Source organism: Trachurus trachurus (assembly GCF_905171665.1).
Source record: "Trachurus trachurus genome assembly, chromosome: 4".
NCBI classification, from domain to species: domain Eukaryota; kingdom Metazoa; phylum Chordata; class Actinopteri; order Carangiformes; family Carangidae; genus Trachurus; species Trachurus trachurus.
Window position 1 is genome coordinate 26,187,383 of NC_139898.1, and position 20,146 is coordinate 26,207,528.

The following is a 20,146-nucleotide window of genomic DNA, read 5'->3' on the forward strand; positions in this document are numbered from 1 at the left end:
ATCACACATCTGTAACTGAAATATTCAATACAAGTCTGTATTTAAGGAGAGTTTGTTGTGTTTTTTTCAATTATCTGCCAAAAAGAAGCAAATTTGATTTATTGTCAAAAGCTTCTGATTTATTGTTTGTGGAATTAATCCATCTACTACATTGATGTACGACTTTATTATGGGTTATTGCACCTATAAGCAGAGTGTTTTTGCCAAATGTATCATCATCATGTCATGTGACTGCAAATGTACACAGCTGTTTATGTAATTAATCTCTCCCTGTAAACTGACATTCGCAGAGAAGATAATCACTGGAAATGATCAAAGATTACTTATTATTTGCAGCTCACTTGTATTTTCATTGCTTAATAAACTGTTGATTTCCTTTTTCAACTAATCAATGGGTCATTTTATTTAAAACATGTTTAAACAAAGAAGAGTTTAGAATTTATTGCGACGTTTCGGTACTAGACCTTTGTCAAGCAAATGTTTGTGCCAACACAGGAAGCCATCTTATATAGGAGTGGCTGTGTGACACAAACCAATCACTTTCACGTCTGAGTGTAAGGAATTCAAATATTAGATATCAACAATATCAAAATGCAATCAATAGAAACAGCATCAATATACAATGTTAAAGTGCAATGAATACATACAATAAATACTAAGCTGTCGTGACTGGATACATTAGGTCCTAATGGAAGGTAATGGCTAATGATCACAGTCAGAAACAATAAATACGACAGATACAATACCTAAATATAGGAAAATAGAAGAAAGAGGAACTTGCAATAAAAAGTGTGCAAGGATACAGTAAAGATCTGAAACAGTCTGAAAAAAATCTTTAAAATGTTTGAAATTGAGAAAATAGTGAAAAAAAAGAATAAATTATCAGACTTTTCTGTTCATCAACTAATCCAGCTCTAGTGCGTGAGAGTTGTGATCATCAGAGAAAAGCTCTCCACCCATATCTCCCATGCTGCATGAGTCCTACGGTACAGAGGCTGAAAAGCAGCAGATTGTGTTGACTGGAGTGTTTTCCTTGTTAACAAAATCAGACTTTTCCTGACAACTCCCCCCTCAAGGGTGGAGCGAGAGATGCAGGGCTGCTGCTGTTGCTGCTGCATTAGGCAGCTAAAGGCACGACCTCTTTAATGGTGGTATCTGTTTGTGGTCGGCTGCAGAAAAGTTCAATGCTCTCCTCCTCTGTGGGTAATGGAGGGTGCTGAGTGGAGGAAAACCACTGTAATGACTGTGGACCTATGGGCCTTCAGCTAAATCCCCCACTCAACAGTCAGCTAAGGCCCAGTTCACCTGCTCTGAATGCAGCCCTGGACCGGACCTGTCTGACCCAATGTGTGTGTGTGTGTGTGTTGTTTGTTATGTGTTGTAGCTTCCTGTCTCACACAATATATAGTATGTGTGTATTTGTTACAGCTTCCCTGTTCATTGTTCTCTTTCGAGCGGGTGCATGGGTTTATGCATGCATGTGTATTGATTTTGCTTCAGTGTGTGTGTGTGTGTGTGTGTGTGTGTGTGTGTGTTCAAGAGACACTTCCTCAAGCGTGAATGGGGATTGGCTGAGGTCAGGTCTGGAGAGAGCACAACACTCTCATCCAAGCAAAGCAGGGAAGTCCTTTAGAAATGCTGCTCTCTATGTCACACACACACACACGGTACACGTACATTGTACACTCACTTGCGTGCAGTGTTATCAAGACAAGACAAGATAGAAAGGTCAAATGGGATGCTCTCTGTCATTGCTGGGACCTTAGGGGCAGAGGCAGGTGTGTGTGTGTGTTGTGTTCATGTCAGGGGAGGAGTGAAGATGCAGCTCTGTCCCCTGTGGTTCACCTTTAAGGGCTGCGTTCACCTGTTTCCATGCTGTTAATACACAGCAGCAGACAAGAGGAACCTAATCTGTTTTCTGTCTCATGCTGCCCAGGCAAAAAAACAAAAAAAACAAAAAAACAAACCCAAGTCGCACAGGAAACAAGCATTCTGGTGACACTGTGTGAATGTATTTGTCTTGTCGAGCTTTGTGTGGCCTAGGGACAATTTAATTAACATTTCTTAGCACTTGGAGGTCGAAGAGAGAGGATATGGAGCCAGCAGAGCTAAAAGTGGATTATCCCCTCACAAAGTTAATTAATCTGCCACGATTTTGATAGTTGATTAGTTGTTCGTGGCAAATCTTCTTTTCTTTCCATCCTGTTGTTTTGCATGGTTGCAAACAGAAAATATCTAAAATTAGCTCTGTGTTTTATGAGCAGTTGCGGTCTGTCTGTTGACGCAAACCTCAACCTTCTCCATGTTTACCTGTTGTGTGGGTTACTTCAGGGAGATGTGAGATGTCGACAATAGAGTCGTGTTATGCTCTCAGTTTCTTTTCTCAGAAATGTTTCTGCTTTTTTCAAAATTGTGAACAAAACTAATCCTAACCCCAAAACAAAAGAGAATCATATCTCCAGTTCCTTTAAACAAAACAAGTTATCCAAAAATTTTAATTTAATTTAATTTAATTAATTGATCTTAATTTTAAGATCCTTTATGTCTTCTTTGGGTAAAACATAATACTAACAGCAACAAAAAGTTTTATACAGACAAAAGAGGTAATTTGGAACTCTAAAACTGTTTTTTTAATGGGATATATAATTCAATATGGCAGTTTTCAATTTGTAACAGTTTGACAGTGCTCATTTCCTGCCAGCAGAGGGCAGTGTTTAATGATTTATACCCATTCATCTCAGCTGCCTCCAGCTGTGATAAAAAGTGCGTATCATGCAAATATGTTAATAATCAAATGACTGGGAGATGATATGTAAAAGGTGGAACTGCTGAAGCGTAGAGTGCAAAACATTTTAATATTTGTATCAACACTTGAGTATGCGTGTGGGTGTGGGTGTTTCTGTATCTGTCGGCATGTTTGTTTGATCATTATTTCTGATCATTATTTCTGAGGATATGTTATTTCCCAGACTGCAACCCACAGCAGGGGAATTGTGGGCTGCATATACAGGATATTCACAGACCCTCACCTTTCATCTGCAGGGCTGTAGCCCGGGGTGAGGATTAACTCAGAGGCAAAAGGACTAGACAGTGATGGAGCCTTTCCCCTTCAGTAAAGAGCCGTGGGGGGTGGGAGGGAGATAGGGAGAGGAGGAGGAGGAGGAGGAGGAGGAGGAGGCAGAAGGATATGCATGGGGAGATGTAGCAGCAGGAGACGTTATTGGAAAAATTGGGAAAGCAGAAGTGGAGGAAAGGTAAGATGAGGGAGGATGAAAGCTAAGCAGAGTGTGGGATTGAGGGAGTGAAGGGTTAAGGCGGCAAGAAGAGGTGAGGGTGGAGGAGTGAGGGTGAGGGAGAGGTGAGGAGTGAGGGAGAAAGCAAGTGCACAACCATCAACTAGAGGCGTGTTTACAAAGGTTTTTAGAAAAATATGGAATTTATATAAAAGGTATCGAAGATATTGAACGTGTGACCTCTAACCAGATTTTTTTCAAACTATTTTATCTCATGAGCAGGTTTTATGGATTTAGTCAAATTAAAAGTTGCGATAATGGTAAAACAGAGAAAAAGAAAGATCTGAATATGTCATACTGAGAAATATGAAATACAGCACTGAATATGAGGTGAAATCCTCTCTCTACATGATTTTGTAGACAGTTTTGTTTTTCTACCTCATAAATGCTTCAATAGATATGAACACGATCTCGCTGTTACTTACTGCCTGTGATTTCAAACAGCACTTTGTCATTGAGGCCCAGTCTGAGCTCAGGCATCCCCGACAGCACCACTTTGAGCTTAATGCTGCCCACTATTTCACTGCGCAGGACGCTGCCGTTGGCGTTCACCTACGGGAAGAAAAGCATTGTGATCATTATGAAATATTTTCTCATGGCCGCCATGTCATCTTTACAGTCAGATCGAGCTCAACCCGTGGACTCTCAGTCGCTTTATTTAAATTATGATACAACACAGATCAGCGGTAAGACAAAATCTCAGACATAAACAAACCGACTGATACCTATAACAGCCCTTCAACAGATATAAACAAACCAAGGGGACAAGACTCTGAAACACTCCCAGCATGCAACGAGAGACATGTAAGCGGGACACTGCTGAGAAACAGGATAAAGGATCTCTGAAAAAAAATGTTTTAAAGTCCCTGATCACAAAAAAGGAAGCGGAAAAAGACGTTTTTAAACTTGTCAGTTCCCATTTGACTCATAAAAACCAGCAGTCTAATGCTGAGTTGTCCTTGTGAGGTGTTGGCTCAAGGACAGAGGAAAGTCATTCCTGTTTTTTGCACCATGTTCATGTATACAAATGTGCTCTGTTTATTTTGCTGCAAGAGTCCTCGTCTGCTCTCCTTAAAGTGACTCCTTGTTATGCGTTTACTGCAGCTGAACATGTTTTCTTGTTTTGAGCTGGTTTGGATGATTCATTGTTGTCTTTATTTGTAATACGTCGTTTGAGCAGAGTCTCTATGGGGAAGTGACAGCCTGGACTAGCTGGTTAGCATGCTACCTTTAGTAGAAAAGAGGAAAAGAAGTGTCCTGAGACAGCTGTTGGCTATGAATGCTAATGCAGGCTGTGTGGCAAAAGCAAAACTTGCAAATGACTAAATAAATAAAAATGTTTAATGTCAGTTAATCATGTAGGCTAGGCACATAGTTGGTGGTTAATTGTGTTACCGGCATGGCATGAATATCAGTAAATCTTGCGTGCATATAATACAAAAATGTTAGTTTTTCTGCCAAATTATAACATTGACAGTATTTGTTTCATCTTCAAACTCTGTAAAGAGACTTCTGACTCAACCTTATACAAAATATCATCCATTTTGCGGCAGGTAGCCTACCATATTTTAAATAGCTATAGAAAATCACATCTCACATTGAAAATGTTGTTTAACATCTCGCTTGTTGGGTTTTCATTCTATCTTGCAGAAAATCTGATGTATCTTAATAATTTGTAAATTTATCTGCAGAATTTAACCTTCGAAATACACTGGTTGGCAACTGCCAACTCCACGTCATGAAATCCAAATATTACATGTTCCACCGAAATAGAAGAGGATTGTTGCTATTAGAAACCATTTCCCCAGCAATACAATTGAAGGAAAGAGGAAAAGTGATAGGAGGAGTCAAAACACATCAGAGTTTTGACAGAGAAGATTTTAGCACTGACGCAACCACTTAGCCTCACACACACTGAACACTTCAAACTCAACTGTTCCAGAAAGTTTATTAGTTTTGAGAAGATGGGTGAACAAATGAGTGATGAGGATGATGATGATGGGATAGATTGAAGAACTAATAATGTAATGAAATTCCTTTAACTGGCATAGTAACACAGCCTGATGTAGCTGCTAATCTGTGCCATCCAGGCATCACAGAGCAAATCTCTAGTCTTTGGATGTTTAATTTCCTCACAATTTAGCACTTTACATCAAGTGAATTAATTGCCTCATTGTGCAGCTGCACAATATGTAGAGTATCAGTGAATAGCAGCGTAATAATGGGTTGTACTGTACCAGTGTTGGGGAAAATAATTTCTTACGACTCTTCAGATGTTTCTTAAGACTAATACATCCCATCTGGTCAGAGGGTGATGGATGATATCCATGTAATGGTTTTGATAAAAGACCAACACACCATGCTGCAGCCGTTTTCTACAGTGTGGTGCACCTGTGTGATAAGTCTCTGAGCAACACCTACTTCACCAAGCTGCACAATTAAATCTGAGTGTGAGACTAGAGATAAGCATTCGTAGTCATTTCCAACAGGATGGTAACAGGACCACCGGCAGCCATAAAAACTTTTATTGTAACATGGAAGATGCCTGATACTACGAAGCCTTTCTGCTAACATCCTCAGTAAATATAAAATATATATAGGACAATCTGGGGTGATAAATGAAATACAGACTGAAACAATGACTTTGTATAAACTTTTTCTCCTCACCAGTAGATTTACGGACTCGATGACGTCCATGAAAACTTCGTTCTTCCTGTACTTGATGCCCTCCGACCGCCAAGACACAGCGTTGGTGACGGTGGCAGGAGGCCGAGGAGCTCCGACCTCTAATTTATGACCTTGCTGGGTGATGTACCTAAAAGAGAGAAGTGCAGAGATGACGCTTCAGCAGGAGTCAAACTGTTTCCAAATGTTTCTGTCTGCAGCCCTGCACTGAAAACACATGAAGCAGCACTAGCACAATCACCTTTGAACATCTACGGAGAGGACAGAGAAACATAAAATCTCTTACTTAACTTAAAGGAATCTAAACAGGAAATGGAAACATGAAGCCAATCTCCCTCTTGAGCAATGCGATTTTTTTTTATACTTCACATTAATCATACCTCATGACTTAAACTTAATTAGCTACTCTAGAGTGAACAGATTAAAAGAGCTTGTGTGGTACGAAGATTATTCATGGGGGTATAATTAGAAAATGAAGACTGACATGAACCCATTGTGACTTCCAGCCCAGACAGTAATGTGACTTACATGGCGTTTGTTTACATAAAGTAATGCGGCACAATCAAGTCTTGCTTTTGTAAATGACATCCCGGCCTGAAGTGCCTAAAAAAGGTTTGTGTGCCACCAGGAGATGCCAGGAAGAGCTTTGATGATGATAATTTATCCTTTCATGAAGAGTTATAAACACATTTTTTCATTAAATTGGACTTGTATTCATTTAATTTATTTATTTATTTATTCATTTGATGATGTAAAATCTACTGTGTGTGGTTTAGATAAAGCAACTAAGACCATTACATTACTTTATTTCAAAAGTTGCATGTTTTTAATTAAATGACAGACATCTTTAATTTAGGAAAATGATACTATACAAATGACTGCTGGTTAAAACTAAAAGCTTAATATTCACCCTCTGTGTGTTCTGATTTTCTTGCTCTTTAGATACTATGTTCTCTTCTACATTAATCTGCTTAGTTGTGTTACTTTTTCTGTGACAGAGCAGCTAGTGAACAGAAAACCAACAAGCACTCCATAAAGCTTTGGGGAGCTGCAGAGTCTGGTGATAATTCTCTCTGGGTTTATCACTAGAAGCAACCACACACACGACCCGGTCATTTGATCTATTGTTAATATGAAAATATTGATTTTTGCTGCTTTAAAAAAATATCATTAGAATCACTAACTTCCCTTACACTACATTTAATTAGATTTAGCCTTGACTGCGGAAAACACAGATCTATTTAATCTATTTTAACATTGCTGTTGATTCATCCATTGATTTAAACTGAGACTGTGCACTGGGTTTTTTCTTAGCATCTTGGTGCACAAGTGTCCGTGTCCAGGGAGACATAATGACTTGTCATGAGAATAGAAAGGGAGCCGTACTTAGACAAACAACATGTGACCAGGCCTGTTTTTACCCAAACACCTGCCCCCCCACCACTGCTTATTTCTCACTGGCCTCGTTATGTTTCTCCTGCAGAGCTACAGCACAACCCAATCAAGTTCTTTCCCTGGAATATAATGTCCAAAACAGTTATTTCCCATTTTGGATCTGCAATAAATGAAATACGTCGTTAGTGGTATCGTGATTATATCTATGTATTTAATCAATTTCAGCTACATTTGTTTCCCTTGAGTCGACAGCTTCATGGAATATTGTGGCCTGGCTTTCAGGCGCCTGGGGTCGACGTCTGTCCATCTTTGGCTTCAAAGGGATTTATAGCTGCGCATGGAAAAAGCTTTTATTGCAATTAACATGACGAGCTGTCAACCTCTCTCTCCTCTGATATGCTGTGTGTCTGTGTGTGTGGAGGGAGCTGGTGAAGTAGAGAGTAAAGGAGGGAATGAGTCTGTAAATGGCAGCATTGAATTGCAACTAAACGAATGCACATACATTTGTCAAATAAAAAAATACATTGATAAAACTTTTCTTTTTTTTCTCCTACGGTTTATTTTCATGGGGTTTTTTTTGGTTCCATTGGGGGCAACGGTTGGGGAAACACTTCTGATGTTTTTTGGCACTTGGCACTGGCAGAGGCGACTGTGTAAACCAAACAAAAGATGAAATATATCTATATTTAATGGGGTTTCTGTATAGCACTAAGTAAAAACAGCCAGAAGTCATTTCCCTTACAAATGACTGATTTGTACAGTGACAAGCATTTCAAGACTCTTTGTGATAAACAAATTGGTGCTAATGACTAATGGCATGCACTTACTGTGGAGAAGAGGATTAAGAATCACACAAGGACATGAAACAAACAGGTACCTTAGATTTCAACTCAACCGATTGCTTGAACTGAAATATTGTTGCATAAATAAAAGCCTCACATCCAACCTTCACATCTCTGAAGCATTTCTCATCCACTCTTTACACCCAGTTCCTCTCCCCCTTGTCCTCTCTCCTGTTTTCTCTCTCACCTCATTCTCTCCTTCCCAGAGTCGGCGACATACTGACACAATGTTCCACATGAATTTGTCGACCCACAAAAAAAAGAGGAGAAGATGCAGTAGTAACGACGCCATGTTCGTGATGTACAGTACAAATGGTGTGTTGAGTGACACGACCACTCATCACAATGAACGACCTCTTTGAGTGAACAGGCCGAGAACCGTGACCCCCGAGGTCAATCAAAGACTTACTGCACAAACGCTAATGGGATCATGTTGTTTTCAGTCCAACTGTACACTCCAACAACAAAAAGTGCTCAATAAACAACTTTTAGATTGATTGACAGATTGAGGCAAAATCCTCTCCCTGGTTTTCTGTCCCAGTTCCTCCCACCTAGAGGGTCTTGGATGCATGTTGACACACAGCAGAGTCTGAGGAGGAGTGCTGGGGGAGATGAAAGGCGGTGACAAGTGGGCTTGGGGTCGACGTTGGGTTGTTTTGTTGCTTTGCTGTTTGTTCTGTTTTGCCCTGATTCTCCTCAGAAATGCTAATGAAACGATACGGCAGCGGGGTTGGCAGCAAACTGACAGATTAGCATAACAATGGCAATCATAACAAACACACACACACACACACACAGGTTTACAAGACGACACACATGAACACCTTCACATGCATATGCATCCCTGCAGTGCAGAGGTGTTTTCTTGCATGCATCCACCTACACACACACAAACACATATGCATGCACGCACACATGCACACTCACATTGCTACTCTCACCAGGTAGGCAGTGTTATAATGGAAGAGAAAAGGAGTGTTTTTGTGGTGGTCAGGGCATGAAAATGTCAGAGAACTGGAATAGCCTGCAGACAGAGACATGCGGTGAATGTGTGTGTGTGTGTGTATTGTTTGTGTGTGTGTGTATGCACAAGGGTGAGGCAACGCATTTGTGTGTCTCCTTGGAGAAAAGAAGAGCAGGGCTTTTCTGTCTGAGAGTCTCGAGTGTGTCCCAGCTGATGGTGTCATTGTGTTTGAGTGCCAATAGGAGCCTGGTAATTATCAGCCCTATTCAGGCCTCAAACACACACACACACACACACACACATACTGTACACTCACACACACACACATACACAGAACCTCAGCCAAGTCCTGGTTCACAAACAGCTACAGAAAATTAAACATCGATCACACATTAGCAGGAAAAGCCAAATTACATGCAAGACAATAACAAAAACCCCAAATGTGAACGTTTCAAACACACAGCCCGGTGTTAATTAAAGACAAAGCTGATCATCATGTCACTGTGGCTTTGCTCTAAAGTGAATGCTGAACCATTTCCTGAAAAACAAACGTCTCTCAAAGGAGCCAAGAGGAGGAGAGAAAGCAAAACAACCCCATGTACACCGAGAACACAAAACACTTGTGGAGACCAAGAATAGTAGTCGTTTCAGTTCATTTCACTCGCTGAATAAAGCTCCGCCATTCATTATAGCTTTAGTCACCAGCTGCGCTTGAATGAAAGAAAAATGCCCCAAAAACAAATCAGGCCAATAGCACTTCACACAGAATCATAATGTGCTCTTATTCCCTCTCTGCTGGTCACTTACATTAGAAAATATGAAGCTATTATCTCTTTGAAAAACTCTCACATTTCGATCGCTGATGGATGATACAGGTACCACTGGAGCTAATGTGGCTGCATTAAAATCAGACTGGAGAGCAGCAATTATGTCCTTTGAGAGTTGGAAACTTTAACCTTGTACCGTCATCCCTTCATCAGTCAGACTGGTCCCACCCTGAGATGCCAGAACACAGTGTAGACACACATAACAACTCATTCACGTTTTGTCAAAGCTGGTGAAACTGGTGCAAAACCGATGGCTGAAATTCACTCGGGAGATCTGGAGTGAAGTTTAACCACTCAACCTGTCCTGAAACACAAGTGTCTTTGTTATTTCCAACCCAACTTCCATGTTGATTAAATACAAATAGACTTGTGCTTATCTGTGCATCCATGGGCTTGTAGGCCCTAAAATGAGGCATGTTGTACTTCACTGTTATCTTATTAAGGCAGCATTGTCAAGAGAGTAATATGCACCAACATAGGCAGGTGCACAGAGAACATACTGTACGCTCCTGCCTATTACACTCAAGCAGAGTGAGTTGAAAATGCACTTTGATGCTGGTATAAGTCAAGTGAAACATGACAAGACAGAACATCAGAAGGCGGTGTATTGTACAGCGTGCTGCACAACACAACACCATGCCATGTGTCACAGACGTCTCCTGCAGAGAAGCGTTCTTTCATACCACCTATTAAATCCGCCAAAGTGTTTCCGCTGATCACCTACAGTACACCACAGTTTCATAATGAATCGACGATTTACTGAATTCACACCTCTTATTAAATAACGTGAGATATGTTCTAATGCTGTGAGTGGTGTGTGCTGCTGTTACTTCACTTGCACAGCACATTGATTCACTCAGCCCCGTCTTCACCCCTCAGAGTTCATAGAGCTGCTGCTGCTGATGATGCTGCTCGACTGAACTCACTGGTTCACTGGATTCATTGTCATAACAATAAACAAAGATGCAGGTGGGCCTGGCTTTTAAAGGGAACGGGAGAGGGCACTTTGACTGGTTTATTGAATGTTGCATCCAAAACACTCCTAGGAATAATTAAGAGATTAAGTCCAAACCCTTTTGGACAATGAAATCTGTCACAGTGGCCATATCTTTCCACTGTTAAAATACCATTTTTTTGCATGGGGGATTATCACAGATAGTAATAATCTTACTCTTGTAGGATCTTGCTGTCAGTCGTCTGAGGGAAGCCGAAGTCCATCACCTCGTCCATCAGCTCGTACACTGTCACAAAGTTGTCACGGATGCTCTCCTCCTCGAGCTCCTTGAAGTACTCCTTAAACACCTGTACACGGAAACAGGAATACATACACTATGATACACAGCACTGCACATTCAATTTAAAAAAGCTACATGCGTCCAGTTATTTATATGTTTCTTTGTAAAGTGTGTAGTAGATCTCTGCTGATTCAGAAAGACATGGGTAGAGACGGTGCATATTCTCATTTGCCCAGGTCATAGTATTTCAAAGGAGGTTAAATCGAAAGCAACTGGACTTAGTTATTTGTCTAGGAAGACGTTTCACCTCTCATCCAAGAGGCTTCATCAGTTCATGTACACATCTGACCAGGCTCCTCTTGGATGAGACTAAGTCCAGTTGCTTTCGATTTAACCTCCTTTGAAAAAAATGGGTAGAGACATGTCTTTAATTAATAATTGATTGATTACTGTCCAAACAGCATGCAACTATTACAACAATGCATCAAGCATCAAGCTACATTACGTATTGATTCACTGCTGAGTTCAAATGGAAATGAACTAACTTTGCCTAAAGGCAACGCTTTCATTTCATTTTTCTATCAGGACAGTTTGTTTATTGTTGCTCTAGAGGAGCCTTCAAACATTGAATCAGACAGTTGGACGTTAACACATTTCAAAACAAACAGCAGGGGGGACAGCATTCAACTTCCCCCTCCCATTGTTAAAAGTTACAAGAGCAGTTTGAAATGTGCTTACTTCTTCTTGTGCCAAAAGCTAGATGAGACCAACAAAGGGGATTTCAATGTGTGTGTGGTGAATATGAAGCTACAGCCACCAGCTCAGCTTATCTTAGCTTAATTTAGCTTATTTTAGTTGATCTTAGGTTGGAACAGTCAATCTTCTTCTGTCCAAAAGTTTGCGACCTCTTTCAGAAGTCGCAAACTTTTTGAACTATTTATTAATTTATTAGTCATATTGTTTATAGGGTCACTCCATTCTTACCACTGCACCACTGTGCCACCTATAATAAGCACAGATGTGTCTGAAGGATTCTTTGAAGGATTTGGACTCATGCCTCAAAAACAAAAAAAAAACATACAAACCTGGACTATCTTGTAAAGGAAGGAGTACACCAGAGCAGCGTTGGCGTTCTTTTTGGTCATCGCTACCACTGAGGAAAAGATGATTAAGAAGCAGCTGCACATTTCCAGGAGACGGACAGAGAATCTGAGCTGAAAAAACATGAACATCTAAATCTAATTTCTTATTTCAATCTAAATCAGAACCAGATTAGACATAGACATGTGTGGTGAACATCTTTTACATACTGTGGGTGGCTGTGAATGAGAATGCAGCGGAATAAAAAAAAAAAAAAAAGTTACCATAATGCATCACACTCGCAAGCAATTGAGAACATGGCCACGGGGAGGTAAAAGAGCTCAGTTGTCTAATGCAGTGCAGTGGGAATACCACTTACTCACAACCGCAATCTCATGCTGAATTAATAATGTGTAAGGAAGTTTGACTGCCCAATCTCGCCATGAAAAAAGGAGCAGATACAGGGCATAACACATCACAGTGATTCTGTGTTCAATTTTTCAACTGGCTGCGATACATGACGTGTTGAGACAGAAGCTCAGAGGCTGAAGTGCAGGGTTTGCCTATGGCTCTGCAGTCAACTCAGGAAAAAGAAGCCTTTCAGGTGTGAGTATTAGAGGCTGTAAGTCTCTGCATATTTATTCATTTCTCTATAGATATGATAATGAGCCCCCCTTCAGCAGATGGGAAGGTTGTGACACTCTTAGATACTCACTCTAGGAAACTACACTAGGTGAATTCGTACAAATCCGATTTCTGTTTACTACAGCAGAGAGGCACACAGGAAAAAGCACATTATTATCACACATGAGCTCAAAGTGGATACGGTAAAGGTTGCTGTGTTTGATCCACATGAAGTGAGCCGAGCCGTGGCTGACCAGCGGCGTCATCTCGGCCTCTTCCTCCCTCTTCATCAGCATGGGCATGAAGTGGTCAATCTCATTCATGTCCATGTTGCCCATGTAGTTACGGCAGATCAGCACCTGGATGCACATAAAGGAAAGAACAAAAGAAAGAAGCAGAGGACACACCATTATGGAGGCACAACACAGGCATAAAAGTTTTATAGGTTTTGGCTGAGTTACCAAACCTGAGCACTCAACCTTAAAAGATCCTTCAGGAACCGCTGGCTGGCTACAGACCTCAACCTACTGGATGGACATCATTCGCCTTTATGAGTTCATCCGCTGAGGAAATGTGCAAACTGTGTTCCCAACTTGGCTATCTGGTGATGAATGATGAATGACCAGCTTCCCATCACGGAAGAGGCACCAGAGCTTATGCAGGCTTAAAGGGATAGTTCAACATTTTAGCAAATTGGCCCATTGCCATCCCTATATTCTATAGGTTTGTTAACTTTAATTGTAGGTGCAAGCTATTTTCAGAACGGCAGAGCAGAGCTGCGAGCTGCTCAGAGCTACTACGCTACGGAGGCTTTCTTGGTTTCCCTCATCAAACTCATCAAATACACAATCCAACAACTCCAAAACGCTCTCATGGACAAGTTGTGACCTGCACATTCACCACACTATGAGATAATAACAGAACGTTACGAGACAGAGTTGTTTTAGAGGCAAATGCAGAGACTGCTTGCCACAAAACTGCCCCCGACGGGAACACGCATCAGCGGTTTTGCATGAATTTAGCAAAATGATGAACTATCCCTTTAAGCGCCACTCAGAAGAGTTAGAGATTACAGCAAACAAAGGTGACTGAAGCTCCTCTGAGTTGCAATTCTGACTTTGGAGTCGTTTGCAATGTCGTAGCCGACAGGGAACTCGACTCTGAGTTCTGCAAGTTTTGAGTTGTAATTAAACTACAAGGTGAGCCACTGAGGTGGTAGAAGACATATGCTGTCCCTAATTGCTGACACCACAACAGACAGACAAAGGTTGCATTTTTATAATTAGAGGGCATATTAAAATCTGCAGCGTCTTTAAACAATACAAAAAAAACCCATAAAACTTATTACTCCTACTCTGTTAAAACCATCCATGTGTGCTGTTCAGTCCATTCTAGAAGATTTTTTGTTCAGTGTCTCCAAGCAAACAAAGTAGGTGCTGTTATTTTTAGCCGTACTGGCACTGGCAGCATCCGCCACTTTGGTTCTGACAGACTGAAACATCCTCCCATGAAATTTTGCACATACATTCATGTGCTACACAACCACTTTTTTTTTTACACGTTGACTCATTCTCCTCAAGAAAGAGCAAGAACCTGACTGCAATGATAAAAAAAAAGGTGGATGTGGGAAGTGTAATTATTATACGTGAGCAGGTATATGGTTGCAGCCTGTCTTTTGTTTGGTGGCTCATGAATGTAAACTGTGCCAAGTGTACGTAGACATGAATCGAAGCCACTGATATTTACTGTACTGGAAACACCAAAGTAACAATACAGATCCAAACAATAAAAAAACAGATGACCCAGAAACTTAGGTTACACCAGATAACACTAACAGTCTAAACAGTCTGTCTAAATCCACACAAACATACATGTTCACAACAATTAATGTAATTTTGACTAATTTTGAGTTTCTATCATCTTGAAAGTCACAAGTGCTACTGTACGGCTGTGAAATCTTCAATCAGACTCCAGTTTTGTTCATAGAAATTACAAGATTAACTTCATTTTCAACTGAGAAACCACCACACCCCCTCATTTTAATAGAAATACACACACACACACACACACACATAACAAGATGAGTCAGCAGTCTTGCTAGAGTCCGGACGCACACAGTCAAGTGAAGAAAGAGATCAAAGCTTCTATGCTTGAGGGATCGAGATCTCTCTCTCTCTCTCTCTCTCACACACACACACATGCACGCACACACACACACTCACCCCCTCCTCCCCTCTTTAATAGAGGACTGTGTTGTGCTGGGGTCACACAGGAGCAGACGCAACAAAGGCAGGAGGAAATAAGAAATAAAAAAAGGGAAATTCCAGGAAGGTAAAGTAATCTGAGAGAGAAGAGAGGATATGAACAGGCCACTGCTCAGCTTCTATGAGGGGAGACGGACGCCACCGAGCCGAGCGGTCAGAGGTCACCGGAGACACAGAATAGAGGTATAGACAATTCTTTGTATCAAAAAAGGAGCGGCAGTATTAAAGGTCTGTGCAGAAATGTCCACAGATTCACTTCATAGTTGTAAAAGCCAAACTTTAATAGAAAAACATGACCGGAAATGTATTCTCTCTCTGCTGCTGTTGCCATTATGGCGACCTGTTATTCCATGAGAGAGAATATCAGAGGCAGCTTCTCCAAACATCTGCCTGCAGGACACAGACAGGACCAGATCAGCAGACTGATGCAGCACACAGTCCGTAAATGCATACATAATAAATATTGATGAACCTACAAACGTAGTCTATTCATCAATGAAAAAAGATACAGGATTCATGTAGGTTTGAAATTAGTGCTGAAACCAAAACTGTAATTGGTCGAGCGTCAGAAAATGAATCCTCAACAATTTGACAATCAAACAACTTTTAAAGTCATTGATCAAGGGAAAAAAATGCAGATTTAAGCTTTTTCTTTTTTGCTTTGTCCCTAAAAATTCAACAACTTTAAGTTTTTAACAAACAAACTAGCAACACAATGACAATACCTGCAAGATTTAGGTTTTTCATCTGACATTTTGTAAACTAAAATGACAAAACAAGAGTTACTTCCTCACACATGTGCATCCACCAGCCAGTGCAGTAGTACTGTGTAAGTGTATGAAATCCTCCTGACATATATTTTTGTTAGGGTCACAGTGACCTTTGACCTTGGTCCAGGAAACCTTAATCGTTGTCTCTAAACAAAAACTTTGTGCCATATTTGATAAAACACCCTCAAGGCGTTTCTGTTCAGCCACCGCCCCCCAAAAGAAGACGCCTCCAGGGAAAACTGCTGCTTTATCTGGGTGTGAAAGTTTAATAATAAAACAGACTTGAGTTTGCAGATACCCAGTGCTGTATTTTTTGGCAGCAACTGAGGCATTTTCTAGTATCAGTATAAGAACAAACTCTAGTTATAACCCTTTAAGAATCAGACCACTGGTACACAACTACAAAGCACTCATTCACAAACCACACTGCCCCTATACTCAGGGCTAACAGTGCACTACGAAGGGTTAAAAAAAAGAAGCCTTGTTTATATAATGCCAGTATATCCATTGCTTACTGTACAATGCACAGTCACACACACTTAAAACTTTTGAGTCTGCAGAAATTAAGTTAAGACAACACATAAATGAATCAGCAAGTAACATTATCTCCCACCATTCCTTTAGGCTGAAATCAGTCCAGTCACCGATTGGTCACGACCAGATTTTTAACTGCTCTACTTCCTATTCTGCACCATCTACTAACTCCCTTATTGTCAGTCTACTGATGTGAGTTTCTTTTAGCGACTTGTTCCGGAGAGTCACTGGAGTCAGCCAACTCAGCAGCTGAGAACTGGGGAGGATTCACCTTTAGGGTATTAGAGAGAGTCGACGCATCATTGTCTTGTCGTGATGCTCGGTACGTGTGTCAGTTAAACTCTGATTAAAAAGGAAAACATCAGATAGCATAGTATATTCAGCAAAGGCAGAAGACATCAAACAGAACACCTCACACAAACAGTTAGCATATTTCATGCCCCACAGCAAAGTGCATCTACTTAATAATCCAGGTCTGCTGTGAATGTGTTACTTCCAACTTAAAATACCACACTCTGTTAAAAACACAGTCCAGTTCAACTGCAAATATACACAGCAAATATTATAACAGCTAATATATATTATATTCCATTATGGCCCTTGAACCTGATTCTACGTGACATTCACGTGTAACGAAGTAGCACAAAGTCCTGAAGATAAAAATAGACAAGTCTAAAAGATAATGAGAATATGAGGATGAGGATAAATGAAAGTGAACAGATGAAAGTAAGGCATATAATTAAGACAGACACACTTATATAAATGGCATTATGAAGAATGGGGGAGAAGCAGTGTGAAACTCTACATAAAATGGTATTCTCTGCTTCCATATTGAACTGTTTTTTGCTTTTTTTGCTGTTGTTTAATTTAGAAGAATCACCGTTTGTGATGTTTTGATTGAGTTGCAAAGGAAACAACATCAACAACAACAGAATCTATTACAACCAGTGCTGTGCTTGGACTTCATGACATGGGGAAAGTTTGTCACTAGGACACACAAGGCAATCAGTGACTGAGCGAAATCAATAGGAACCACTCGCTGCTGCTGCTGACCTCTAAAGCCAAATGGCGTCCACAAAAGCCTCGCTGGAGTGTATCACTGCGAAGCAAACAGGAGGAGACAAGGGTCTGAAAAGCCAGTGCCAGTTTGTATCACCCGTCAACAGTCTGAGAAACAATCACATCACACACGTTAAAGTGTAAGCTCATCATCATCATCATCATCATCGCTCACAAGAAAACCAATAGCTGGGCTGCTGGGAGTTTACAGTGGCTCGCTTGTAGGTGAAATCACAGCACAGTGAAGAGTCAGTGCAGAGAGACGCCACTGAGCTGGTCCGTCAATTGCAACCATTTAACATTGTGCACAATCACAGTGCCTCTTTTTTTCTTCTTTTAACAGCTAGAGGCTCATTGTAATTGCAGCAGCCTTTACTTAAATACAGACTACAACGATCAAACAGATGAGAATCCGAAATTATGAGCAGCATTAGTGTGGAAAAGTGAGACATTTTGAATCGGAAAGTACAGTATACTGTGTTATAAAGAGTCCCATACACACAAAATAAGTGAGAAACACACACTCAATAGTTCACACAGTATAGTGACACATAAACTGAGATTTGAGACACTTACTCATCATCATCATCACTTTGTGTGAGAGCGGTAGAGCTGTGATATCTTTGAATGTGTAAAATACAAACCAGCTGCATCGTTGTCTAAGTGGAAACTATACTCTCTTACTCCACTGTGGGAACTTTTGAGGAAGCTATGAAGATTTACACACACTCAGTATACTCAGATACTCAAATGAAACTGCAGACATAAATACAGCTCTATAAATAGAGAGTGACAGGGCTCCAGACTGTAACTTTTTTCCACCAGTACCACTGCTGCTCCTTATTGAAATATTTAGGAGCATCAACACAAAATTTTGTAGCAGCACTTGATGTTTTTGTTTTGTTTTGTTTTTTTCAATTTTAACTGTATTATTGATCGATGCTGTGATAATAAAAGACGATTTACAGAAATAACAGAAGTTACTAAGTAGGGCAAACTATATATTTTAAGAAGATGAGGAATATATTAACTAGTGTAAGTTAATGTGACAAAGCAGAAGTATGAAAGAGGAAGTTATTACAATGAATGGGTGGAAGATGTAGTACGTCTGTACTAAATTTAATGTCAACTACCCAGTGACACATGTGTTACCTTTTCTGTGGTAAAAGTCATGTAGGAGTGTGAGTGTTCATAACAACATGATGTGATTGGCAACTTCTCCAATTGTTTAAATTAAATGTAGCTCTATACCAAAAGTTTGAATGGACCAAAGTGCTGGCAAAGCGATGAGCTGCTGATACGAATGTGCTGCCTGTTACCTGTGACAACCCCAAAAACTTCTGCTTGAACGTGTTCGCGTATTTAAAATTCTATTGGGAAGCGCTGGGAACAAATGACACCACGCTGATTTCAATAGCCTGACATTTCAGTCTACATAGCAGGTCCCAGCAGCAGCCAGCAGCAGCCAGCAGCGTGCAGCGTGCAGTCTGGTGCCCAGGAGCTACAACTTAGAGAAGGGTGGAAAGGGGTGGGAGGGGGAGGCTGGAGGAGGCTGGGGGTGCAGGGATAAAGGGCAGAGGTGGAAACCAGCGTCTGCAGTAATAGCTGTGTGTTTTCAAGTGAAAGTGTGTAGTACTGGAGTGACCTGTCTGTGTGCGGATGACTGGGTTCGGGTGATGTCTACAGTACAATACTATACTGCCTACTATATACAATTATTTCTTATCTATGGTGTGAGTTTGGATATATTCGCCCTTCGCCTGCATTTTAATTGTGTATATTTTTATCACTTTTTCTGCATACACAAGCTATAATTGAGGACAGAGGAGGAGGAGGACCTCATCTGGTCAGGACGGAGAGAGGGAGACAGACGACTGAAGGTGAAGAGTTACTGACTTGCCCCGGGGCAGAAAGAGAGAGAGAGGAGAGAGAGGAGGGAGGAAGAGAAAATCTTTAATCTGAACAATCAGACGTGTAGGCTATGCAGGGACTGATCCTTCTCCCTGATGGATATATTGTTAGGAATATAAGGCTTCTTCAGCAATTCCCTTTCTTCCCCCTCAAATAAATTAACCCTGTGAGGTTTAGATGTGAAACTTTATGAGAATAAAAAGCAAGGAAAAATCCAATGTCCTCCCTGTTTTCATTCCATACTACAGTATGTCCTAAAAATAAGAAATGTCTTCATGAACAGGAACAGAAACAAATTTTGTCTTCATTGTGTGTTATTCATTAATGATTTTCTGTCCATACAACCACTGCAGAGAGATGGTGACATCTTCATGTTCTGCTTGCTTTGGCTCATCAGCGGTCAAAAACCCAAACATATTCAATTCAACGGAAACTATTGGTGGATTAATCAATTATATATCTGATCTATGGAAAATTTGAGTCATTTTTATTAAATATTGTTGGTTTCAGCTTCTCAAATATGAAGATTTTAACATGCTTTTGTAATCACAAAATGAACATTTTTGTGGGTTTTAATTTAGTCAAATTAAAAATGCAATATGAACACAGCTCAATGGGCAATAGGAAATCATAATGGGATTTTAAATAGAGATTTTAACTGAT

The 20,146-nt window shown here is 40.5% G+C and overlaps 1 protein-coding gene across 1 annotated transcript in view; it reads right to left on the reverse strand.

Moving 5' to 3' along the window:
- ap1m3 (adaptor related protein complex 1 subunit mu 3) overlaps nt 1-20,146 on the reverse strand; it is a 30,707-nt gene that overhangs the window by 9,804 nt on the left and 757 nt on the right. Inside the window, exons 2-6 of the mRNA XM_083969722.1 lie at nt 13,148-13,304; nt 12,327-12,394; nt 11,178-11,308; nt 5,961-6,108; nt 3,719-3,845 (exon numbers count right to left, since the gene is read on the reverse strand). Coding sequence (XP_083825848.1) covers nt 3,719-3,845; nt 5,961-6,108; nt 11,178-11,308; nt 12,327-12,394; nt 13,148-13,304 — 631 coding nt within the window. The remainder of the gene's footprint in view (nt 1-3,718; nt 3,846-5,960; nt 6,109-11,177; nt 11,309-12,326; nt 12,395-13,147; nt 13,305-20,146) is intronic.